This window comes from Xenopus tropicalis, chromosome 3 (genome assembly GCF_000004195.4).
Source record: "Xenopus tropicalis strain Nigerian chromosome 3, UCB_Xtro_10.0, whole genome shotgun sequence".
NCBI classification, from domain to species: Eukaryota; Metazoa; Chordata; class Amphibia; order Anura; family Pipidae; genus Xenopus; species Xenopus tropicalis.
The window spans coordinates 25,581,848-25,606,953 of record NC_030679.2 but is presented as its reverse complement, the minus strand read 5'-3'; the positions used below and the strand labels follow the sequence as shown (position 1 = coordinate 25,606,953).

The 25,106-nt window shown below is 37.8% G+C and overlaps 1 protein-coding gene and 1 long non-coding RNA gene across 3 annotated transcripts in view; one reads left to right on the top strand and one right to left on the bottom strand.

The window, feature by feature from the left end:
• The first annotated feature begins 224 nt into the window (after window positions 1-224).
• On the top strand, window positions 225-15,512 carry LOC108646296. Its single transcript, XR_004221943.1, has 2 exons — window positions 225-289; window positions 13,441-15,512. It is a non-coding gene; the product is annotated as an uncharacterized LOC108646296 (long non-coding RNA).
• Window positions 6,945-25,106, bottom strand: part of macroh2a1 (macroH2A.1 histone) — a 36,174-nt gene continuing 18,012 nt past the window's right edge. For both annotated transcript variants that reach the window (XM_012958366.3, NM_001097360.1), the window contains 3 exon segments: window positions 16,518-16,607; window positions 13,471-13,645; window positions 6,945-7,769 (listed from right to left, as the gene is read on the bottom strand). In XM_012958366.3, coding sequence (XP_012813820.1) covers window positions 7,604-7,769; window positions 13,471-13,645; window positions 16,518-16,607 — 431 coding nt within the window. In that variant the 3' untranslated portion in view covers window positions 6,945-7,603.

Below are 25,106 nucleotides of genomic sequence, written 5' to 3'. Positions count from 1 at the left end.
TACATATATATATATATATATATATATACATATAAAAAAAATGCTAGTAAGCAGCACACCATAAGATAAAGTTGATACCTGGGTGCCTGTGCGGAAAAACAGTATACAGGCTCAAATGACGGCACACACAGGATTTGTAAATAGAAGTCACTGGATCAAACGAAAATTAATTGCATCAGAGGTTTATTAAACCTCTGATGCAATGGGGGGGGGGGGGGGGGGGGGGGTCTGTGAGGAACAGTTTGGAGTGCTTCTAGTTTTTCTCCCCAATAAAAAGGACTCTCTGAAGGTACAGTGACTCTGTGGCCTTGGATTTTTGGGTGAAAACACAAAACAGGGAGTGGCAGTGTAATATGTGGTATGCTGTTTGCCATATAATAAGTTATTTGATGAGATATGGCATTGTTTGTCACAAATATTCTGCTTTAAGTTCACATGGTGTACTTTATAAATATCTTCTAAGTGAAAATTCAGGCCTACTTTAGGTGCCGTATCAAGGAAATTTCACTTTGTCACTCATGCCAATTAGCTGAATAATAGCCATAATAGATGGATTCTTAAAGGGAATTTGTCATCAGAATTGCATTTTTAATTATAGAAATAATTGAAGTAGTTACACTGAGTGAAATAGTTAGGTACAGGCTGTGTGTGGCATGATCCTACGCCTAGTGCCTCCCTGGCCTGGTTTCTGCTCCATTATGGGCATTGTGTTGGGCTGTATGCAGACACGCACAGGGCCGGATTTGAGAATGGGGTGCCCTGAGGCCGCCCCCTTTCGCCACCCGCACACCCCACGCTTCGACCCACCCCCGCACATGTGTACCGCTTCGGTCACATACGGAGCAATGGGGAGAGGACGCGCCACAGTTTCCTTGCGTCCAGTCCCCATTGCTCCATATGAGCAAAATTAAAATGCGGCTGGGCGGTATGCTGCCCCTAAATTTCTGCACACTTGGCCTAGGCCTTTGTGGCTTCGCCTGGACACACAGAGGAGATTTAAGCAAAAATACATGTAAGTATTTTTGGAGCAAAATCCACAGTATGGGGCATATTTACTGAAGAATGGATTTTTTTCTCATCTAACTTCACCTCAGTTTACTTCAATTTGCCAGGCGTACTAAAAATCTTAAGTGCGAGACACATTGATTTTTCTTCTGGCATAAATTCTCTGTGAAAATTCCCCAGTGATTTTCCCCATGCAACTGAAGTGAGGAATTCTAGAGCATTTTCACCACAGAGAAATGATGTCAATTAGCATTGATAAGGTGGCACAGATAATACGATGCAAACGTGGCTATTCTAACTTCATGATTTAACTCCATTTTAATCAAATAATTGTAATAAGATTTTATTCTGTAATAATAAAACAGTACCATATAATTGATCCCAACTAAGATATGTTTAGTCCTTACTGGTGGCAAAACAATTCAGTTGGGTTTAATGTTTAAGTGATCTTTTTAATAGACTTAAAGTATGGCGATCCAAATTACGGAAATTACAGAAAGATCCCTTAACCAAACCCCCCTGGGTCCCGAGCATTCTGGATAGCCAGTCCCATACATGAATAATATTACGTACATAACAAAGCCATAATATCTGGGATAACATAATAGCTTCTAAAGTGCATAGTAATGAGAAAACAAATAAAGTGCTCCCTGCCCTAAAAATTCATATGTACAAGTATCGGACCCCTTATCCGGAAACCCATTATCCAGAAAGTTCCAAATTATGGAAAAGTCATCTCCCATAAACTCCATTTTAATCAAATAATTAACATTTTTAAAAATGATTTCCCTTTTCTCTGTAATAATAAAACAATACCTTGTACTTGATCCCAACTAAGATATAATTACCCCTTATTGGGGGCAGAACAGCCCTATTGGGTTTATTTAATGGTTAAATGATTCCCTTTTCTCTGTAATAATAAAACAGTACTTGTACTTGATCCCAACTAAGATATAATTACCCCTTATTGGGGCAGAACAGCCCTATTGGGTTTATTTAATGGTTAAATGATTCCCTTTTCTCTGTAATAATAAAACAGTACCTGTACTTGATCCCAACTAAGATATAATTACCCCTTATTGGGGGCAGAACAGCCCTATTGGGTTTATTTAATGGTTAAATGATTCCCTTTTCTCTGTAATAATAAAACAGTACCTGTACTTGATCCCAACTAAGATATAATTACCCCTTATTGGGGGCAGAACAGCCCTATTGGGTTTATTTAATGGTTAAATGATTCCCTTTTCTCTGCAATAATAAAACAGTACCTGTACTTGATCCCAACTAAGATATACTTAATCCTTATTGGAGCCAAAACAATCTTATTGGGTTTAATTAATGTTTAAATAATCTTTTTAGAAAACAAGGTAGGAGGTCCGAATTACGGAAAGATCCCTTATCCAGAAAGCCCGGGCCCGAGAATTTTGGATAATGGGTCCCATACCTGTACTGTAATATATATATATTTATATCACAATTTTTTTTAATAATGTTTGTGTTTCCATAAGTGTCTACTAACTATGATAATGACCTTTTTAGCCTTAAGGAGTTAAAATGGCTTTGGCCTCGCCCAGTTCTTTGGAACAGGCTCCTTTAAATTGGTTCTTTGAAATGAGCTGATATTTTCTGACAGCCGCCAACGCAGACAAAGGGTATTTAGACGCCTCCTATAGATGTGACCGCATTGCTACGCAATAAGCTGATGGGAGTAGAAGGAGGAGAAGAATACCTCAGAGCAGTGACATTGCTCGGCTGTCAGAGGACAGGAATGTGCCGTTCCTTCACCCCTGTGTAGGGATCTGACGCCACCCTACACGCTACTATTTCATAAAAAGAAGCTGTATTATCCATAAAGTTCTTACCTGATATAGCGGAAGCCTATGATACATAAAACCCCAGCACTCGCATACATTGACCTATATACTTACATTTCTCTCAATGTTTTAAAACAACAAACATAATGATATTTCAATCACGTTCCAGATTCCTTCCAGACAGGGTTTTACTCTAATTTCCTTCAGGCTACGAGCGCTAAATGAGCTGTGGGTGGCCCAAATGCTTTCACAGTTATTAGCCTCATTTACGACTGAAAGTACATTGCAAATGTTGCGCGCATTGACGCCATTCATTTAAAGGGATCCCAATAAAAGGCACAAAGTTTGCCCAGGAGCAGTAACCCATAGCAACCAATCAGCAGGAAGCATTTTCTGGTCATCCATTTAAAAAAAAAAACAAACATCTTATTGGTTGCTAAGGGTTACTGCCTCTGGGCAAACAGTGCCTTTTATTACATATGGGGTAAAATACTTACTATCTGTACTTGCTGTATTTTAGAGCTTTCTGGGTAACTGATTTCTGTATAATAGATCCCATACCGTTAATTAAAGGATTGGACTTACTCGTGAGGCAGAATGTAGATAGAGGAATGGGTTGCCATCCATGTGGTTTGGAACCAGAGATCCCAGTTTTGGGATCATAACTGTTTGCTTGTTTAATACTGATCGGAAATCCATTTGCGTCTAAGTGATGCAACAATTCCGCCTGGCGTCATAACACCGCCATCATTTTGCCCACCTCTAATGTCGTCATACCCCACCTCTGATGCCCAGCAAAGATGGCACCCATAAAATGCACCCAGTTCAGCAGATATAAATGGGGAATGCAAGAAATAATTGTTAATATCCAATTATACCCGCCTTCAGCATTTCCCTGTGCTCCCATGGGTCCAGTTCTGGTAGGGTTAATGCAAGTTTAAAAAGTAGCGGCAACTTTTCACAATGAAAAGTATTTTTATTTTTTTTTATAAATCTACCTTTTATTTATTTTTGATACAATATTACAAAGTCTGTGAGATCTCTGTCATACCATCACCCTTTGAAACTCTTATGTTTTGTCATTTACCCCACCCTCTCCCCCAGGGAGATCACCCAAATGCACGCATTCCTTTCTGATCAGCAAACCTGACGGCCTGGTGACATGAAGTAAAGCTCTAAGTCCTGTCATTGCAGCTTCACTGACTATCAGGAGGGAAGCAGTGAAACAGATATTGTTTCTTACATGGGTCTGTTTGTCCCAGCTACTGCAATGAACTTTAGTGGCTAGTGACACCTAGTGGGAGACGCAGGAGCTGCAGTTTTACTCTAAAAAAGGGATCCCCAACCATTCTTTCTTGTGAGCCACTGCTAAACGTAAAAAGGCTTGGAGAGCAACACAAGCACCATAAAAGTTCATGGAGGAGCCAAATAAGGGCTAAGATTGGCTATTAGGGGCCTCTATGCACACTATCAGCTTACAGGGGGCTTTATTTGGTAGTAAATCTTGTTTTTATCCAACCAAAACTTGCCTCCAAGTCAGGAATTCAAAAATAACTCCCTGGTTTGGGGCCACTGAGAGCAACATCCAAGGGGTTGGGGAGCAACATGTTGCCCGGAGCCACTGGTTGGGGATCACTGGTCTAAACTAAAGCATAAGAGGGAAGGCCGGGGGTGGGGGGGGAGAAGTTCTTCAGTCTACAGAAAATGTACATTTTGTATGTTAAGTGCATAACACAGTGAGTGCAAAATAAAATCAGTGCCTATGGTGGAGCTATGAGTTTAAAGGAAAACGATACCCCCAAAATGAATAATTACCAACATATAGTTGATAGTATATTATGTTAAGTAAGCTATTAAAGAAACTTGCCAAACTACTATGTATATATTGGCAAATATTGCCCTTTACATCCTTTCCCTTGATCCACTATTAAGTGATGGGCTGTGTGCTCCCTCAGAGATCAGCTGTAACAGGAAGTAGTGTGGAAGCAAAAGGCAGAACATTCATTGGCTGATGGGGCCTAGCATGTATGTATGCCTTGGCTTGTTTGTGTGCACTGTGAATCCTATGATCCCAGGAGGCGGCCCTTAATTCTTAAAATGGCAATTTTCTATTTAGGATTATCCAACAGCACATACTACTAAAAAGTATATTTTTATGAAAATGGTTTATTTAGATGAAGCAGGGTTTTAATTATGAGCTTATTTATATTTTTATAGAGACCTACATTGTTTGGGGGTATAGTTTCCCTTTCATTATTATGCTTTTCATATTTACCTTTATAAAATGATTACACACAGTATCCAGTAGAATGGCTAGAAGTTTCAGTTACCCCACAACAAAATCTTTTTAGGCTATGCGAAATCTTCAGAAAACTGTATTTATGAGACATGCCAGGGCTGCTGTCTCTATAGATCTTACTCTGATCAGTGCTTTATGTGATTTCAGTTCAGACTTTTGGGTTAATCCCTGTACTTTTTGCAGGATTCATATTAAGCCAGATCCTACATTTTCAGCCGAACCAAGGGGACACTAGAAATCACATGGGGAATAAAGAGTTGCGGAGTTACCTCTAGCTCAAGCTATGGCAAGTATGATTGCCACCCAGCCAGTCGGCACAGCCAGTAAATCTCTAGCTAGGGCCGGGGCTGGAATTACAAATTTACTGGCAATGTAAAGACTGGTAAGATTTCCACAGATACTTGCCATCTTATATCTGTAAGGTATTGGTTTATATGCATACGTATAAGTTATTAGTTTAGATTCACATGACATGGCAGCAGAGGCTGTGGCCCATTACTGTTATAGTGCTGCTGGGCCACCGTAACTTCAGTATATTAAATGCAACATTTTTAGCCATATTCATTTTTTGGCTTTACTTCTCCTTTACAGTGTCCATACTCAAGCAGATATCAGCCCCCAGTTAACCCACTGTTGACTAAATTTGCATCCATTTATCCATACAGGTCAGACTGGCAATTTGGGGGTTCTGGCAAATACCAGAGGGGCTGCTGTAAGATGCCAAAGACAGTCACTGTTTATTGGGCCAGTGGGGGCTGTTTGGGCCTCTGTTTACTTGGAATGCCAGGGCCTATTTAGAATCCCATTTCAGGCCTGCATACAGATAAGAGAATGAATAATTTCACTTTTTAATCAATATCTAACTGGCTCTCATTCAGATACTCTGTATAGGCAGAAAATTTGGCTTTGCTTGGCCCATCATGTGATCTGTTTCTAGGCCCAAGGGCTGCACATATATCATCTTGATTCGACCTTCCACTTCATTAGCCAAATCAGCCAAACAGATCTTATGTACTTGTCCAGTGTTATAGAAAGAATGTCCATTCATAGGCCCTGTGGTCCATCGGAAGACCAGATATTTTTTCATGAAAATGACTTATATACAACCTAACCTCTAACATGTGGTATGTGGGATCATAGATGCACTGCATGGATATCACTTAGAGCTTTCTGACTTTTTAATATTGTTTTGAATATTGTTGTTTATTAGTTCAGGTATAACATTTTTAAATAGTTGAATTATTTGTGATGTACACCGTATAATTTAGTAATTACATCATAACAGTATCCCTTTAAAAGGGTGGTTCAACTTTTTAATATGTAATAGAATGGCTGTTTCTTAGCAAGTTTTCAGTTGGTCTTCATTTTTTATTTTTCATAGTTTTTAGAATGATTTGCCTCTTTTGACTCCTTTTAAATGGGATTCACTGACCCCCCGCAGTCAAAAACTATTGCTCAGTGAGGCTGCCGTTTTATTGTCATTGTTAGTTTTTATTAGGCCCTTCTCTATTTATATTCCAGTCTCTCTTTTAAACCACTGCTAGGTTAAACTGGACCCTAGCAACCAGACTAAAAATCCAAACCAGGCTGATGCTGAACAAAAAGCTTAATTTGAAAAAAATTATAAAACAAAAAAATGAAGACCAATTGCAAATTGTCTTGGAATAGCACTTTCTACATCATACTAAAAGTTAATTTGAAGGTGAAAAACCCTTTTATAAACAAAGAAAAAAGAACGCACCCCTTAGGGATCCCGTGCCACATTTTGCTAATGGGGAAAAGGGTAGTTTTCCCACAATGCAGCTTATGAAAAAAAATAACTCCAGTTCTTTGTCATAACCATTTTAATAAATCAATGCATGTAAATGTCAATTTGCAAATATAATAAAAACAGCATGGGTTTCATTTGTTATTAAGACAAATAAGTAAACACAATTTGTGTCTTTTGCAGAGAGAAAAAAAAGCCACTCAATATACAGTGAAGCACCACAACACATTTACAAAATAGTTCTTCCATTTCAGTCACATATAAAAGACAATATATTCCCGACTACAATCTGGATAATTCTCACCTCATCAAAATAAACTATAAAATCTTCTAAATTACACTTAGTTTAGCGTATGCCTCAGATATAGTGCATCAGCAGAAGTGATGCCAGCTCTCAGTGCCAACACAAAGGGGGGTTATGCAGTGGCAAAGGGAGCCCCAGTTCTCTAACATATCATTGATCCACAGTTTTTACTGGTCTAGAGTGGATGCAATGATGAAAGCGATCATTTCATTTGTTGCTATGGGATACAAGAGTGGGGCAAACGTTGCCTGTGCTTCTCTTGTACCCTGAATGTATTTTACATTAATGAAAAAGGTACCATGGGCTTCTCTATGGGTATGGGGTATTTTTTTGGGATTATGATGCAGTCTCACAAAAATAAAAGATTGTATTTTTGTGATAGGGCAAATGAATGGGTGAACATTTCAAATGGCTTAATTAGTGTCTAGTTTTGCCATTTCTTGCACATATATGCCTATGCTTTCACTATCAAAAAGCACAAAGTACACAGTCTTGATTGAAGAAGACATTGTCGACACAAAATAGTTGGAAATAGCTTTCAGAATGAGTTGGGCTGCTGTCTGCTTTGGGAAACCATTTCTGCGATGTAAAGGAAGAGAAAGGCCAAATTAGTACAAACATAATGCACCTATGAAGAACTAAACCCTTACAATGGAAATGGCTAAAATGCCATATTTTATATGCTGAACTTACTGCACCAGCCTAAGGCTCAGCATCTCTATAGTAATGATCCGGGCGTTCAAACTTGTCACAGGAGCTCCCCACCTTGGATTCTGGTAGGAGGGTCAGTAACACTGCACATGCTCTGTGCACTCTGAGCACCTGTTGAGAAGCTAAGCTTAGAGGCCGTGGCAAATAATCAAGCACAAAATGAGGTTTGCCTGTCATATAAGCTGATGATACAGGGCTGATAATTACATTCTGATGCTTATTGCACTGGTTTCAGAGCTGCCATGTAGTAATTATCTGTATTAATTACTAGTCAGCCTTATACTGTTACATTTATATTCTATATATACAGTATATTGTGAGTGGGTCCCTAAGCTCAGTAAGTGACAGCAGCACAGAGCATGGGCAGTGAATTGGCAGAAAAGAAGATGGGGAGCTACTGAAATGTACAACATTTCTACCCTATTTCTTTAGTTAAGCTTTAACTTTCCTTTAACATCAAATGAAAATGTGTTTTTGCAGATTCACATTTAGTATAAATACAGTTAATATTATTCATGTTGCAGTGGAGAGAGGGGTGTGAAATAATCTGACCCTTGTTTACTTCTCCATGTTTGCATTTAGTAAAAATAATGGCAAGTGAAAGTGCAAGAATACAACGGAGTAGCTGGAGCCTACGTAGAGGAAATGATTGCCTATTGTTCATTTCTAAGCAACATGCGAACAGCATGAGGGCTTGATAAATGTTTGTGAAACTATATAGGGGCTTATTTATTATAGTGGGGGGGGGGGCAAAGTTTGGCACCCTCCCTGTGATTGTATTTACTTACCTGATGCCCGGGGCCGGTGCTGCTGTTCTTCCTGCTGCTTCTATCTTTGTGCCCAAGGGTAGCAAATAAAGAAGAAGCAGGAAGAAGAGCATTCCTCCATCATGCTCGTTGGTATCAGGTAAATGAATGCAGTTGCTGGGGGTTTCCTAAATGTTGGCAGCCCTCCGTTATTTTGACTTGCCTTCTCCTTTTCTACTAGATACTGTGGAAATGTACAGGGGTTCTACACAGAGACGGGCATTTTGTTGATGATGGTCCACCCCAAAAACCTCTGTGGTATAAGCCATAATTTTGCAAATGTATAGACAGAAAATGAAGACAAGCATCAGAATAAGGGGGAGAAGCAGAAAAGTGTGGCTGGCAGGTATGGATAACCCAGAGGTTTAGTTTGTATTTAGCTCTCATCATAGAATGACTCAGGCAGTTTTTGTTAATAAGGTAATGGATTAGCTACATTGTGATCTAATACCACAAACAAAATATCTACCATGTACAATATTAATGCATCTTAAAATGTACCAGAGTGAAGGCTCCATTGTAATAAAAAAAAAAAATCAAGGTTATCTGACTAGGAAGCATCAGGTATGGGATCCTTAATAGAAACCTGTTCAGAAAGCTACAAATGATGTTATGGCTGCCTCCCATAGGCTCCATTTTAATCAAATAATTCAGATTTTAACTGCTATCCTTGTTCTCTGTAATACTAAAACTGTATCCTGTTTGATTTTCTATTTAAATGTGAAAGATGGAGATCCAAAGACCCGTTATCCAGAAAACCCTGGGTCCTGATCGTTCTGTATAACAGGTCCTATGCCTGTTATTGTTAAAATAGAAAGAGGCAACTCTGCTTTCATTTTCAGCTAGTTATATCTTAGACATTTGCTAACTAACCTCTATACATACCAGATGCTTACAAAGTCAAATGTAACTTGGGGACAATATAAGGACAAATAAAAAAAAATCTCTAAATGTAACAAGTTATTATACTGCAAATATGGGATTTGTCCCAAAACTTTAGACACTTTGTGTTTCATTTGAACTTTCAAACAAAATTCTTTTTTTTCCCTCCTTGAAGCAGAACATGATTTATTTGATCTTCCTGCACCGCACATAATCCCATTCCCCAGTTCTAAAACAACATGAAGTTGTAGCTGAGGTTTTCAACAGGGATGCATGCCTGGCAGATGTTTTCAGTTCAGCAGCTGGACTGCCGCCTTATTTTGATGCTTTGAGATTTCATTAAGTAACTTGTGTTTCTGAGAACTCGAGGGTATTTCTATATTTACAGAATATGTTAGGGCTTAGGTTACTTTGTGTCTTTGAGACTTTACCAAGATGGAAATCTTGGGTACAAACATAAATGGCATTGGCATAATTGATACAAGTAAACCATGCGTTATTTGGAAACCCATCTCCCGCAGACTCCATTTTAAGTAAATACAGGTTTGGGTCCCATTATCCAGAATGCTTGGGACCTGGGGTTTTCTGGATAAGGGGTCTTTCCGTAATTTGAAACTCCTGCCTAAAGTCTGCTAAAAACATTATTTAAACAGTAATTAACCCAATGCCAATGTAGGTCATAACAGAACCCTCCCCATGGCTGTCGGGAAAAACTATTTGACTTGCCCTTGTCAATGGAATTTTTTATCCACAGCCCCAGTCTAGGGATATGCCTCTACTGGCTTTTTATCAATGCATTAGCAACTCAAACATGAAACCAATACTGAAGGATAGTCAACTCGGGCTAACTTTGTTTTGACAACAGTAGCCCAATTACCACTTGCTTAACCATGACCTGTATTGAACTACAGATTCTAAAACCTGTGCAATACTCCCAGTACAGGCATGGCACCTTATCCAGGGTTATCCAGGGTCCTGGGGTTTTCCAGATAAAGGGGTCTTTGTCTAATTGTGTACTAAAAAATAATTTAAACATTAAACTCCATAGGATTGTTTTGCTTCCAATTAGGATTAATTATATCTTAGCTGGGATCACGTGCACTGTACTGTTTTATTGTTACAGAGAAAAAGGAAATTAATTGTAAAAACAAGAATTATTTCATTAAAATGGAGTCTATGGGAGATGACCTTACCGTAATTTGGAGCTTTCTGGATAATGGGTTTTCAGATAACGTATTCCATGCCTGTATACTGCTAGCACTTTGATATCAACTGCTAAGTGTAGGCGGCATAGATGCATGTATTTAGAACTCATTGTTTTGTCAGTCTTATAAATGAGTGGAGAATATAATCAGCGCATATTAAGGGGTAAGCTGCTCCCTTACTTTAATTAGCCTTAACTCCATAGATATTTTTGGTATGAAACATTCATAGGATCAAGTGTGCATTATTGTGTGAAGTGATAAAAAATAATTCTAATAATGCAGGTTTCCTTGTTGTTTTATGTTTATGGTATTTAATACCAGAGCACTTTAAAGAGCACCCGGTAGTGTTTGATGTACAGCACGCCATAATAAGCAATAAAGTCTAAAAACTGAAATAAGTAATCAAAAACACTTATAGGAAATTCATGAAGCTAAGATAGAGCAGTATGGCGACATTATTGGAAAAACATGCTTCTGCCATATGTGCACTGATGCGTAGCAAGTTTTAATAATAATGATTGAAAATGGTGAAAAATAATAAAGCCGACAGAAGATTCGCTGAGCCAAGTAATTTGTAATTACTCCTTTGAAAGCAGGAAAAGCAACTAAAATGCTGCAGAATAAAAGGTCCCACTTTCAAAGGTGGAAATCCATCTGGAGCTTTTTAATACCACTTTTTTGCATGATTTCAATCAGTAACTGTCCTATTTATAGACAAAATGTTTTGCATTCCTTTTTGTAGTTACAATGTATGTAATGTAGTGTATTTCATGATATTGCCCTGTTACTTTAGAGACAATAAAACCATGTTGTTTGTTGATGAAGAACTAAAGTCTAGATATGCTGTATTTTAAATACTGAGCTCACTGTACTGGCCCTAAGGTTCTGAAACCCTACAACAGTAATTATCCAGGCCTTCAAAGTTGTCCTCAGCAGCTCCCCATCTTTCATCATCTGCATCTCTGATGCTAGCTGCACTGGTTTTAGAGCTGCCATATAATGAGAATGAATAACTTACCAGCCTTATAGTGTGACATTTATTTTCTATATATACAGTATATTGTGAGTGGGTCCCTAAGCTCAGGTAAGTGCGAGCAGCACAGAGCAGGGAATCGGCAGAAAAAGAAGATGGGGGGGCTACTGGGGCATCTTTGGGGCACAGATCTTCCCTGCTAAAAGGCTGGGGTTGCCTGGGGCTGGTACAGAAGCCCCAAAACATAATGTACAACATTTCTGCCCTACTTATTTGTTAAGGCTTAGTTCTCTTTAAAGTGCAAATCTAAATTTATAGTTGGCAAAGAGCAGTGTAGCTGTGTGCTTAGCTTATAATACAGCACTGGGAGAACCAATGGAAATAGTGCAGAGCGGTGTGATTTCTTACCTTATGTCAGAACCCCTTCAGCAGTTGAACAATGACAGATGCAGTAGGATGTAGTGCAGTATACATGGTGTGTTAACCTTACCTTATGTGAATAATGAAAGTGGTAGAAGGATGTGACAGTAGTGGCCATGTATTTCATAAATAGAAAGCCAGCTAAAGTACAACTAACAGTATCTCCCACACCTTTTAGGCCAGCAAGGGGTATTAGGAACTGCAGTTAAACCATATCTTAATGACTTTATGTACTAGTCTGTCTTTATTTGATCTTTTAGAGGGTTGGCACAAAGAAAGAGGTCTCTTAAATACTGATCACCTCCAGTGGTGGTAGGTCAATACAGTAGATTAGACCTTAGGATATCACTGCTGGAGTTCCAATCTGACTCACTGCTTATAGTAGGTAGCTCAGCATTAGACTGGCAATCTGCTTGCATTTTCCCATTGAAAGGTAAATGCTATAGACACTGCCGTCAGTTAATATGAGTAGGGTTTTTTTTTACAAAAGATGCAAAAAGATTTGAGTTAATCAAGTCTAAAATTCTATCCCCCATATACCCAGTAGCAACCAATACAATGTTTGCTTTTTAACAGGTGACCAGTAAATACTTCCTGCTGATTGGTTGCTATGGATTACTGCTCCTGGGCAAACTTACTGCTTTTTATTACATCATCCCATAAATATGCTTAATGAACACAACCAGGGTTAGATTAGATATTATTGGCAGATGTCTCAGTAAATAGCAGCTACTCAAACTTTTGTTCTTGATGCTAACAATCAAATGATTTCATCACTTTAGAACTCTGTCCCATAGTATTTAGTATCCATTTAAATGGAGGATTTAAACAATATATTTAGATAACCAGATCTCCAGAACAGAATGTTGGATTTAAAAACTGCATTCATCATCACAGCTATCATGCTATATTCCTATCTTGTGCTCTACTATAAAGAGGATAAGTGACAGCCGTCTCTAGTGGCTTCCCAACATACCATTAAGCTGTCAGCATAACTTACTAGATGGCTTTTGAGGAAGAATGACCATATGTAGTTAAACAGTATTTTAGGAACCTATCTAGGGAGTTCTTCATTTGTCATTTTAAGGAATGAAGCTGAATTAGCAGCTGCTCCGTTGGGGTTTTTCTGTTTCCTCTCCTCTGTATCATCTTTCTGAGAGTTTTGAACGTTTGAACATTTGTCTTTTGGAAGCTAAGTTGGCATGTTTCATAAAGGAAAAGAAATATATGATACTGAATCTTTCTGTTTTTAGGCCTGGGTAATGGCCCACTTCTGTGCTTACCTTCCACTGCCAATCGATGGGAAAGCAATGGATTTGATCTTCTTCTCATCCGCCAAAGCCAAGCAGTTCTTTACTGTCTTCTCCAGCAGCTCTTCACACTTGTCTGAACCCCAGCTGGGACTATTGCAGTGGATAACAAACTTGGCAGGCAAGCCATGGCCTGAGCTTACTGCAGCTATATACAGAGAGATATATCAAAGTCAGTAGCACAATATTTAACTTCACATCAATAAGGGTTGGTTTAACTGAACAATATATTAGCAACCATGGCTGACTAAGAAGATGAAGTTCAAGTAACACTGTGATGTCAGAAGACAAATTTTAAATGGGGGTCCTCAACTTTTTTTTTTATACCAGTGAGCCACATTCAAATGTAAAAAGTCTTAGGGAGCAACACAAGCATGAAAAAAGCTTATAGGGAGTGCCAAATATGGGCCGTGATTGGCTATTTGGTAGCATCATGTGGACTGGAAGCCTACAGGATGTTCTCTTTTTGAGTACACCTTGTCTTTATGTATCAAAAACTTGCCTCCAAGCCAGAAATTCGGTGAGCAACATGGTGCTTATGAGCCAGTGGTTGGGATCACTGTTTTAAAGGAACACCGCGGAGGTAACCTGCAGTGGTAGGCTTATAACACATAAACTTCCTTTCATTGCTGTATCCTCATAGATATACAGGACTCCCTATGCCACTGTACACTGCATTTCATGCTATGGAAAGGCCAATTTTTTCCTGCCTTATTATTTTGAGCTAAATTATGAGACACATAGCACTTTTAAATCTTACGTGAAATATGTTTCTTTACAAATACGAAGAACTTGATTTCTGTGTATTAACACAGCAGTCTCTGCAAGTTCCTGGGTTGGTGTTATCCAATATCTTTGTAAACGTGACTATGTTTCACTTTAATTTGCTCTGAATGCTCTTCTTTCCTCGGAGTTATTACTTTTTTCGGTGTTACAGAGACATTAAAGGGCTATCATGAAGGGACCAAATTAAAGTGACTGCAGAAAAAACCAGGGGTCACCTATAAATTTTAAAAAGTATACAATGAGCGGCCGTGCAGTTTGGTGATCCTTCCAAACATACTGAAGAACTTGAGCACTAGACATTTCCAATTTGTTCTAATTTATGTCCAACAGTTTCATTTGGCATATGGAGAAGGTGTCATAAATTTAAGAGAAATCTAATAAAACAAACTGACATGCATGTAATGGGATGGGGGGATAGTATGCAAAATGTGGCCAATGTGGTGATTTAAGTGTTTCACATTAACACTGCAGTGGTATAATGTAACTATAGTGCATGATGGTGAACCTGTGCTGTCCCTTGAAATAGGAGTGGATCTGTGCTGAACTCTGCAAGTTGAGCTGAAAGTTATATCATTTACAATGAAACAGCTATGAAGTTTGTAAAGGTGTGAGTTTTTGAAAGCTCAAAGGCATGTACATTTACAATAAAATCACAAAATACCTACAGTATAAATGAGATGAAAGGGGTAATTAGCACCATTCAACACAACATATTTTCTTATAGCATATTGGTACATGTGACTTATTTGTATATTGTCATCTTATTTACCTGTATTGTGTAACATTTTCAAACAATTATAATGGTGACAGGAAGGGGGGAAAGGAGGTGGAGAGCCATGGGTAAATGTCAGAAACTTTTTTAAAATTAGGTAGGTTACAGTACGTGGGTGGGGGGAATGCAGGAAAAGATAACAGCCTGAATAAGGGCCAACCTGTGTGATCAGTTACAGAAGGAAGCCATTAGCGGGTTTGGAAAACACTCATCAGGTCCGGATTGGCAATTTGTGGGTTCCAGAGGGGCTGCTGTAAGATGACATAGACAGTGACTATTTATTGGGCTGTTGGGGGGCTGTTTGGGCATCTGTATACTTTTAAAGTGCCATGAACTATTTTTAATCCCAGTCCATGGCTGGTACTCATAACAGGTCAGATAGGCAACTGACTTATCTGCAGTATATGGAGCTTTACTTACAGACATGGCAAGATACAAATTGGTACTCACCTTCAAACAAATACAAAAAATACAATTTACAAGCCAAGCAATCGTATACATGACTTATTTTTAAATACAATCACTTCTCTGGCACTGCTGCACGAAAAATGGCTGTTTTACACTTTATTAATGAATGCTTGTACTTGTTTTGCCTTTTGTGTAATGGGGCAGGTTTATCAAAATGTGAGTTTCGAACTTAATACATAAAAACTCACCATGTTCTTTTCATTCCCAGAAGAGTGTTAATCAATGGGTAAAAATTAAGAGTTCACCATTTGGTAAATACGCTTTTAAAAATCTGATAGGAAAGAATAGAACATGGGCAAGTGTTTATGTATTAAAGGAACAGTTCAGTGTAAAAATGAAACTGGGTAAAATAGACGACGCAAAATAAAAAATGTTTTCAATATAGTTACTGTAGTTAGCCAAAAATGTAATCTATAAAGGCTGGAGTGAGCAGATGTCTAACATAATGGCCAGAACTTTACAGCTCTCTTTACAGCCCTTGTATGGCCCCCTTTAGTTTGTTTTAGAATTTGACCTGTGTGGTCACAAACTAACTCGTTATGGCCCATGTGGCCCACTCTAAAGTCACTGACCAAGCGTGTAGAGAGCTTAAAGCAGGAAGTAGAGTTCTGGCCATTATGTTAGACATCTCCTCACTCCTGCCTTTATAGATAACATTTTTGCATAATTATATTAAAAATATTTTTTATTTCGTGCAGTCTACTTTATCCAGATTCATTTGTACACTGAACTGCTCCTTTAAGCTCGAAGTTTGAAACATTTTGATAAATCTGCCACTGTGTGTGAGATTATAGGGGTCATTTACAGTGCACCACGCAGTGTGCAAAGTGCAAAAAAAACTAAGAGGTGCAGTACCCCGTTTATCTGTTTTTTTTTTTTTTTTTTAATTTTGACTGCATTAATGATATATGATAAATATTAGATGTTGTAAGCACTAGATTGGGACTTATGTCAGTCCTTCCCTTTCCAATGACAATAAAATATAAACACTTGCCTCCAGCGATATCAAGGGGCCCATTTTTTTTCTTCAGTTCAGTAACAGCTTCCACAAACTCTTTGCCACCTTTCTTCTCTAAGGCATTACCTATCCAAGGATTATTTAAGCATTATTCCTTTGTATAATTGTTTCATGATGATTTGGTTAATAATCAGTTTATTTGATTCGTTCATTGCCTTCTTATTTGTGATTATTTTTTTTACGCTACAAAACAAAATCATGACCATACGATTCGGAAATAATGATTATGGTGTATTTCATAATAATGGGCGTCTTGTTCTCAAGCCATAATGGTTAGTAAAGTTAGGCTAGATAGATATAACTAATCAGAGAGTAAAGAAATAAAATACTTGTTATTTCAGTTAATTAGCTATAATTTGTGCATTTAAATGAATGCATTAGAATAAAATATGAAGATTAAGTCATATGGTTTAGATTGTGCTTTGCAGTTCAAACAGATTAGCCACATATCAACTTCCTACTTAATAATTATCTAGCTGCGAGCTGCAAGTTCCCAAGATAATCCACACTGGAAAATTAAAACTGACAGACTTTGTGCAAGAAGCTCCCAAGTTTAAGCAATCCACAACACACTGGGAATAATAAGAAGCGCAAACATTTTAGGAAATGGCTAATCCATATTATGTTAGGGCCCTATGCCAGCGCAGAGTTAGAAACCTTATCTAATATGAAATAAGTTGGCCTTTTTTGTTTGCTGGAATTTCTGTTATTATACTCATTAAAGCAGTGCATTACATGTAAACTAAAGGTGCCCATACACTATAAGATCCGCTCGCTTGGCGATGTCGCCAAGCGAGCGGATCTTCACCCGATATCCCCACCTACGGGTGGGCGATATCGGGTAGCAAGGGATTACATTTGCGGCCATGGGGCAGTCGGCTCAGGGACCGCATCAACGAGGCGATGCGGTCCCCGATCCGACTGGATTTTCTAACCTGGCCGATCGAGATCTGGCCAATTTCAGGCCAGATATCAGTCAGCCAGGCCGCTCTGTTCTGCCCATACACGGGCCGATTAGCTGCTGAATCGGTCCAAGGGACCGATATCGGCAGCTATAGTCGGCCCGTGTATGGGGGCCTTTAGCCTATCCAATATTATCTAGAAATCTCCGAATACAATTACATTGTTTTAAGGAAGTTTAAAGGCGTGTAAATAAAGTAGAATTTCCAAAATACACAATTTAAATAAATACATGTTCACACATCTCAGGGCAAAATGGAAAACTACAACCTGAGAATGAATATTCAACCAGCAGATAGTGTATATTAAGTTAAGTGGCCTATTAAAGAATCCTAACTAAAATGGAATATTTTCCATTGGGCCACCATTTAGTGATGGGCTGTATGCTCCCTCAGAGATCAGAGGTCTTTTTAAAACTAAATTTAAAGACTCCCTCTTGGAGCACTCACCCAGCACCTGATCTGGGAACTGGCACTTATATTGTAGTGTCACCCACTGTGACCTATAGCACTTATATTTGCCTATTTGTGTCTGTAAGTTACCCTCCCATATAGATTGTAAGCTCAACGGGGCAGGGACCTCCATCCTCTTGTGTCTTTAACTCTTAACTTATTGCAACTGTATCTTGTATTTATTTGTATTTATTGTTATACTTTGTATTTATCTATTATTATCTTAATAACCCTGTTTGTATTAATGTATTCTACTGTACAGCGCTGCGTATATAAGTAGCGCTTTATAAATAAACACATATATATAACATAGGGGTTGATTCACTAAAGGGCGATAAAACGCGGGATATTTATAGCATGCATTAAAAATTGTATCACTTCTTATTTTTTGCGACTTAACGCACGATTCACTAAAAGGACAGGCGTCATAATTAAGACGCGAGGTTCTTTGTGTTATTTAACTCGCGCTGAGCGTTTTTCTTGTGTTATTTCCCACCGCATGCGTTATTTCCTACTGCGCGCGATATAATTCGCCGCTAGCTATATTAGCGCACGATTTAATGCACGTAACCATTACTTTCTGAAAACTACTGTTCTGAAAATGACCATTTCCCTGCAAACTGGCGGCTGCATCACTCTAGGGCCAACACAGACTTGAATAAATCCCACTGCAAAGTCCATTTTGTGTTGCCAAAAGCTCACGAACCACAATATTTTTAGCGCGTTTAACACTTCATATGTGTTTGTGAATCATGCGTTAGTATTATTTCTATGCGAGAATTAACGCAATGCGAGGTAAATAAAATAGTGTGTTTTTTTTGCCCATGTGATATGCGTCTTAACGCATGCGAAATGACTTGGGATGAATCGGGACTTAATTATTGCATGCTTTTTAATGCAAAAAAGCATGTGATAAGTGTTATCGACCTTTAGTGAATTGGCCCCATAGAGACCTACATTGTTTGGGGGTATAGTTTTCCTTTAATAGTAAACTGTTGTGTGGAATATTTCATCTATAAATGTCTCTTTAATAAAATACAAAGCTAGAAAGGGGTTGTTGGAAGCACATTAAAGCTAATAACAGTCCTGCTAATCTGGCCAAAGTCTTTGCATACAAAACAATGCATATTCTCTGGCCTCATGTAAGATAAAAACAATTATGTGCAGTTATAGGAACCTTGATTGCATTCTGTTTATTATTTTGTTATTTATGCCCTGAAGAACAGAAAATATCCCCATGACTCCAGTTATATGGATGGATAAATCCCAAATATAGCAAATATTCTTTCCTTAACGATCTAAGGTTAAAGACAGATCAATAATACAGATGTCAACTTTGTAGTTTTCAATTTAACGCACATCTTGGTCACGCTCCAACCTTGCCCACCTCGCTCACAGCTCTGCCAAAGCTGCCTGCATCTTGGATGCATGTTAATCCCTTTCAATTGAAGGGGTTAAAATTATAATTTTTTTTTTTAACTACAGGGAGTGGGAGGCCAGCCTTTTATGTCAGGTGACTGGGTAGAGGCTGGGGGATAGGGGATTATCCAAACTTGTTTATATGTCTGTAATAGAATCTGAGAATCCATCCATTTTACATGTACAGGTATAGGACCTGTTATCCAGAATGCTCGGGACCAAGGGTATTCCGGATAAGGGGTCTTTCCGTAATTTGGATCTCCATACCTTAAGTCTACTAAAAAATCAATAAAACACTAATTAAACCCAATAGGATGGTTTTGCATCCAATAAGGATTAATTATATCTTAGTTGGGATCAAGTACAGGTACTGTTTTATTATTACAGAGAAAAAGGAAATCATTTAACCATTAAATAAACCCAATAGGGCTGTTCTGCCCCCAATAAGGGGTAATTATATCTTAGTTGGGATCAAGTACAGGTACTGTTTTATTATTACAGAGAAAAGGGAATCATTTAACCATGAAATAAACCCAATAGGGCTGTTCTGCCCCCAATAAGGGGTAATTATATCTTAGTTGGGATCAAGTACAGGTACTGTTTTATTATTACAGAGAAAAGGGAATCATTTAACCATGAAATAAACCCAATAGGGCTGTTCTGCCCCCAATAAGGGGTAATTATATCTTAGTTGGGATCAAGTACAGGTACTGTTTTATTATTACAGAGAAAAGGGAATCATTTAACCATGAAATAAACCCAATAGAGCCCTATTGGGTTATTTTCATGGTTAAATGATTCCCTTTTCTCTGTAATAATAAAACAGTACCTGTACTGTTTTACCTGTAATTATATCTTAGTTGGGATCAAGTACAGGTACTGTTTTATTATTACAGAGAAAAGGGAATCATTTAACCATGAAATAAACCCAATAGGGCTGTTCTGCCCCCAATAAGGGGTAATTATATCTTAGTTGGGATCAAGTACAGGTACTGTTTTATTATTACAGAGAAAAGGGAAATCAGTTTTAAAATTTGGAATTATTTGATTAAAATGGAGTCTATGGGCTTTCTGTAATTTGGAGCTTTCTGTATAACGGGTTTCTGGATAAGGGATCCCATACCTGTATATAATAAAGCAGCCTGTTGTGACTCTAAATTTGAATTGTGCTAATTATGGGTCTGCCTACTGATTTCTGTAAAATGTAGCTTATGTATTATCAGCAACGTCGCTTCAGGCACACTGTATAGTCAAAAGGTTAAGGGGCAGATTTATGAATATTCCTATTTGTGTAATTTTAGAGTTTCTTTCCACCACAACTAAACTCACTTTTTAAAAAGCACAAATATCTACTCATTTGTTAAAAATTTCAAATATAAAAAGTGTGAACAATTAAAAATATGGAATTAATACGAAAACCTCGAAATACTCCTTTTTGTAACACTTTTCATACTATTACAAACGAAAAAATCTCAACTTAGGGATGTTACCACTGAATAAGGACAACTCTGACTGACTTCTACATGACTTTGCCAGCTTTTAGACTGCAACGTTTTGTATTTGAGTTTTTCATGTTTTTTACAGAGGCCCATTTATCAACATTCTCATGGTTTTAGAGTGACCGTTAGTAAATGCCGCCTTTAATAAATATCAGATTTTTTTGTGGTTTCGAGTAATTAGTAAAACAAATCATTTTAAGAACTAAAATGTATGATTTCATGATGCTCGGGACCTGGGGTTTTCCGGATAATGGATCTTTCCACAATTTGGATTTCCATAACTTAAGTCTGCTAGAAATAATTTAAATATTGAATAAACCCAATAGGCTTGTTTTGCCTCCAATAAGGATCAATTATATCTTAGTTGGGATCAAGTACAGGTACTGTTTTATTATTACAGAGAAAAGGGAATCATTTAACCATTAAATAAACCCAATAGGGCTGTTCTGCCCCCAATAAGGGGTAATTATATCTTAGTTGGGATCAAGTACAGGTACTGTTTTATTATTACAGAGAAAAGGGAATCATTTAACCATGAAATAAACCCAATAGGGCTGTTCTGCCCCCAATAAGGGGTAATTATATCTTAGTTGGGATCAAGTACAGGTACTGTTTTATTATTACAGAGAAAAGGGAATCATTTAACCATTAAATAAACCCAATAGGGCTGTTTTGCCTCCAATAAGGGGTAATTATATCTTAGTTGGGATCAAGCACAAGGTACTGTTTTATTATTACAGAGAAAAAGGAAACCATTTTGTAAAAATTAGAATTATTTGCTTATAATGGAGTCAATGGAAAATGGTCTTTCCGTAATTTGTAAACGTTTTGGATAACGGGTTTCCGGATAAGGGATACCATATGTATTTATGTTTTTTATTTTCCTATTTTGAAATCTTAAGATGTAAATGTATATGTTAGTTCCAACTGTGTGCAACCTTCCATTCTTCATTGACTGGCCGGCCAGCCAGAAACAGCTCTGTAGCAAGAGCCCCCTTACTAATTTTATTCTGATAACTGTACCATAAAACAAAAGCAGCACCACTCTTAAAGGGGAAGGAAAGGCTAAGTCACTTGGGGGTGCCAAAATGTTAGGCACCCCCAAGTGACTTAGAACGCTACCTTGTACCCCGGGCTGGTGCCCCTGTTAGGAGAAAAAAGCACCAGCACGGGGTACCTGTAGGAAGCGCTTCCTCCTTCCTTTCTCTTCTGCCGGCGAAATCCGTCGGCCGGCGCATGCGCAGTAGAGTGAAAAGCCGACTTTAATGTTTAAGTTCGGCTTTTCACTCTACTGCGCATGCGCGCGCAAGCAAATAGGAAGGAGGAAGCGATCGCTGCAGGTACCCCGGGCTGGTGCTGTTGTCTCTGTACAGGGGCACCAGCCCGGGGTAAAAGGTAAGCGATCTAAGTCACTTGGGGGTGACTAACATTTTGGCACCCCCAAGTGACTTAGCCTTTCCTTCTCCTTTAAAAAAAAAAAAAAGGACCATTCTGAATTAAAATATACCAATATACTGGCCTTTGAAGTAATGACCACAAGTGTAATCTAGTTACATGTAGTTACATATTTAATGCAAATATATATTGTTGGGCACGTTCTTTGAAGAGATATATTGTATATTTTTGTGACATGAGCTCCTTTTCCTATGTGTAAATACGCGTTTCTGGAAGCTACAAAATAAAGACCAATTGTCATAGGCTAAATCTATTTAGCAGATTCAAGCCACTTTCATCATACTGTGGTCCTGCAATAAAATACACTTTCTCTTCTTAGGATCCTCTATATTAAAACACTGCTTGAATGCTATCAGATGTACATATTTATTTTGTGCAAAAAGGATGTGTTGAAATTCCTGTGTTGGATAACAGCTGCGCGGATTTGGGCCACAGTTGTCCATACAAGTGCTTCTCCCCAAAGAATACTTTTATATTACCGAACTGTTTAAAAATCTGACATCAGGGGTCACAGTGCACTGGAAGATGGCCTACGTGATTGTTATGTCTGGTAAAGATTATGGTAACAGCTCGCCACCTGTTCTTGGTCTATTCAGAACATTTTCATTAAAATCGTTATATTTTCTGTTTAAAAGTCAAATTAGCTTTCTTAACTTTGTCTGATGAGATCATGTTAATAGGAAAAAAAATTCTATATATGTTTAACAATATAAATAAATGGCACAGGAGTCCCAGTGTGAGAAATGGATCTTATTTTTCAATACAATTCATGAGAGATCGATCATTTTATTTTATGGTACAGGTATGGGACCTGTTATCCAGAATGCTCGAGACCTGGGGTTTTCCGCATAAGGGATTTTTCCGTAATTTGGATCTTAATACCTTAAGTCTGCTAAAAAATAATAAATAAACCCAATAGGATTGTTTTGCCTCCAATAATTATATCTTAGTTGGGATCAAGTACAGGTACTGTTTTATTATTACAGAGAAAAGGGAATCATTTAACCATTAAATAAACCCAATAGGGCTGTTCTGCCCCCAATAGGGGGTAATTATATCTTAGTTGGGATCAAGTACAGGTACTGTTTTATTATTACAGAGAAAAGGGAATCATTTAACCATTAAATAAACCCAATAGGGCTGTTCTGCCCCCAATAAGGGGTAATTATATCTTAGTTGGGATCAAGTACAGGTACTGTTTTATTATTACAGAGAAAAGGGAATCATTTAACCATTAAATAAACCCAATAGGGCTGTTCTGCCCCCAATAAGGGGTAATTATATCTTAGTTGGGATCAAGTACAGGTACTGTTTTATTATTACAGAGAAAAGGGAATCATTTAACCATTAAATAAACCCAATAGGGCTGTTCTGCCCCAATAAGGGGTAATTATACTTTATTTGGGATCAAGTACAGGTACTGTTTTATTATTACAGAGAAAAGGGAATCATTTAACCATTAAATAAACCCAATAGGGCTGTTCTGCCCCAATAAGGGGTAATTATATCTTAGTTGGGATCAAGTACAGGTACTGTTTTATTATTACAGAGAAAAAGGAATCATTTAACCATTAAATAAACCCAATAGGGCTGTTCTGCCCCCAATAAGGGGTAATTATATCTTAGTTGGGATCAAGTACAGGTACTGTTTTATTATTACAGAGAAAAAGGAATCATTTAACCATTAAATAAACCCAATAGGGCTGTTCTGCCCCCAATAAGGGGTAATTATATCTTAGTTGGGATCAAGTGCAGGTACTGTTTTATTATTACAGAGAAAAAGGAAATCATTTAATTAAGTCTACGGGAGAGGGCCATTCCGTAATTCAGAACCTTCTGGATAACAGATCCCATACCTGTACAGATATGGGACACATTATTTAGAATGCTTGGGACCTGGTGTTTTTTGGATAAGGGATCATTCTGTAATTTAGATCTCCTCACCTTAAATCTACTAAAAGATTATTTAAATATTAAATAAACCCAATAGGACTGTTCTGCCCCCAATAAGGGGTAATTATATCTTAGTTGGGATCAAGTACAGGTACTGTTTTATTATTACAGAGAAAAGGGAATCATTTAACCATTAAATAAACCCAATAAGGCTGTTCTGCCCCAATAAGGGGTAATTATATCTTAGTTGGGATCAAGTACAGGTACTGTTTTATTATTACAGAAAAAAAGGAAATCATTTTAAAAAATTTGAATTATTTGATTAATATGGAGTCAATTGGAGATGGCCTTCCCATAATTGGGAACTTTCTGGATAACTGGTTTCCGGATGACCCCATACCTGTTCCGTATTATATTTCTTTTCAGAAACAAAAAAACATTTTTTAAGTGGCACTTTAGGAGTTTTATAAAACTAGGAGGGTTTTTAATGCCAAGATTCATTTTTTTTAATATCTGTTATACTGGGATTAAAGTGATCAAACTCCGATGTCTTTGGGGGCAGGATGTCCTTGACAAGGGGAATTTAATCAGGGTCATTTATCAACCTTCAAATTTGTGCCACTTTTTTTGTGAGGCAAAAATCCTGATTTCAAGTTTCCAAAACTCGAGTTTTGGTTATTTAAAAGGGGAACTCCGGCTTCTGAACCAAAATTTGTGAAAGAGCCCCACACACCACAGAAACACCTAATATACCTATCCCTGTAATCTGTTCCTTCGAAAGGTATGAATAAATACTATTTTTATTTGTTTTAATTCAGCTGAAAATCAGTTCTTCTCTTTCTGCATCATTTGATATCCTGGCAGGGGAAGAGGGACTAAACATTGAT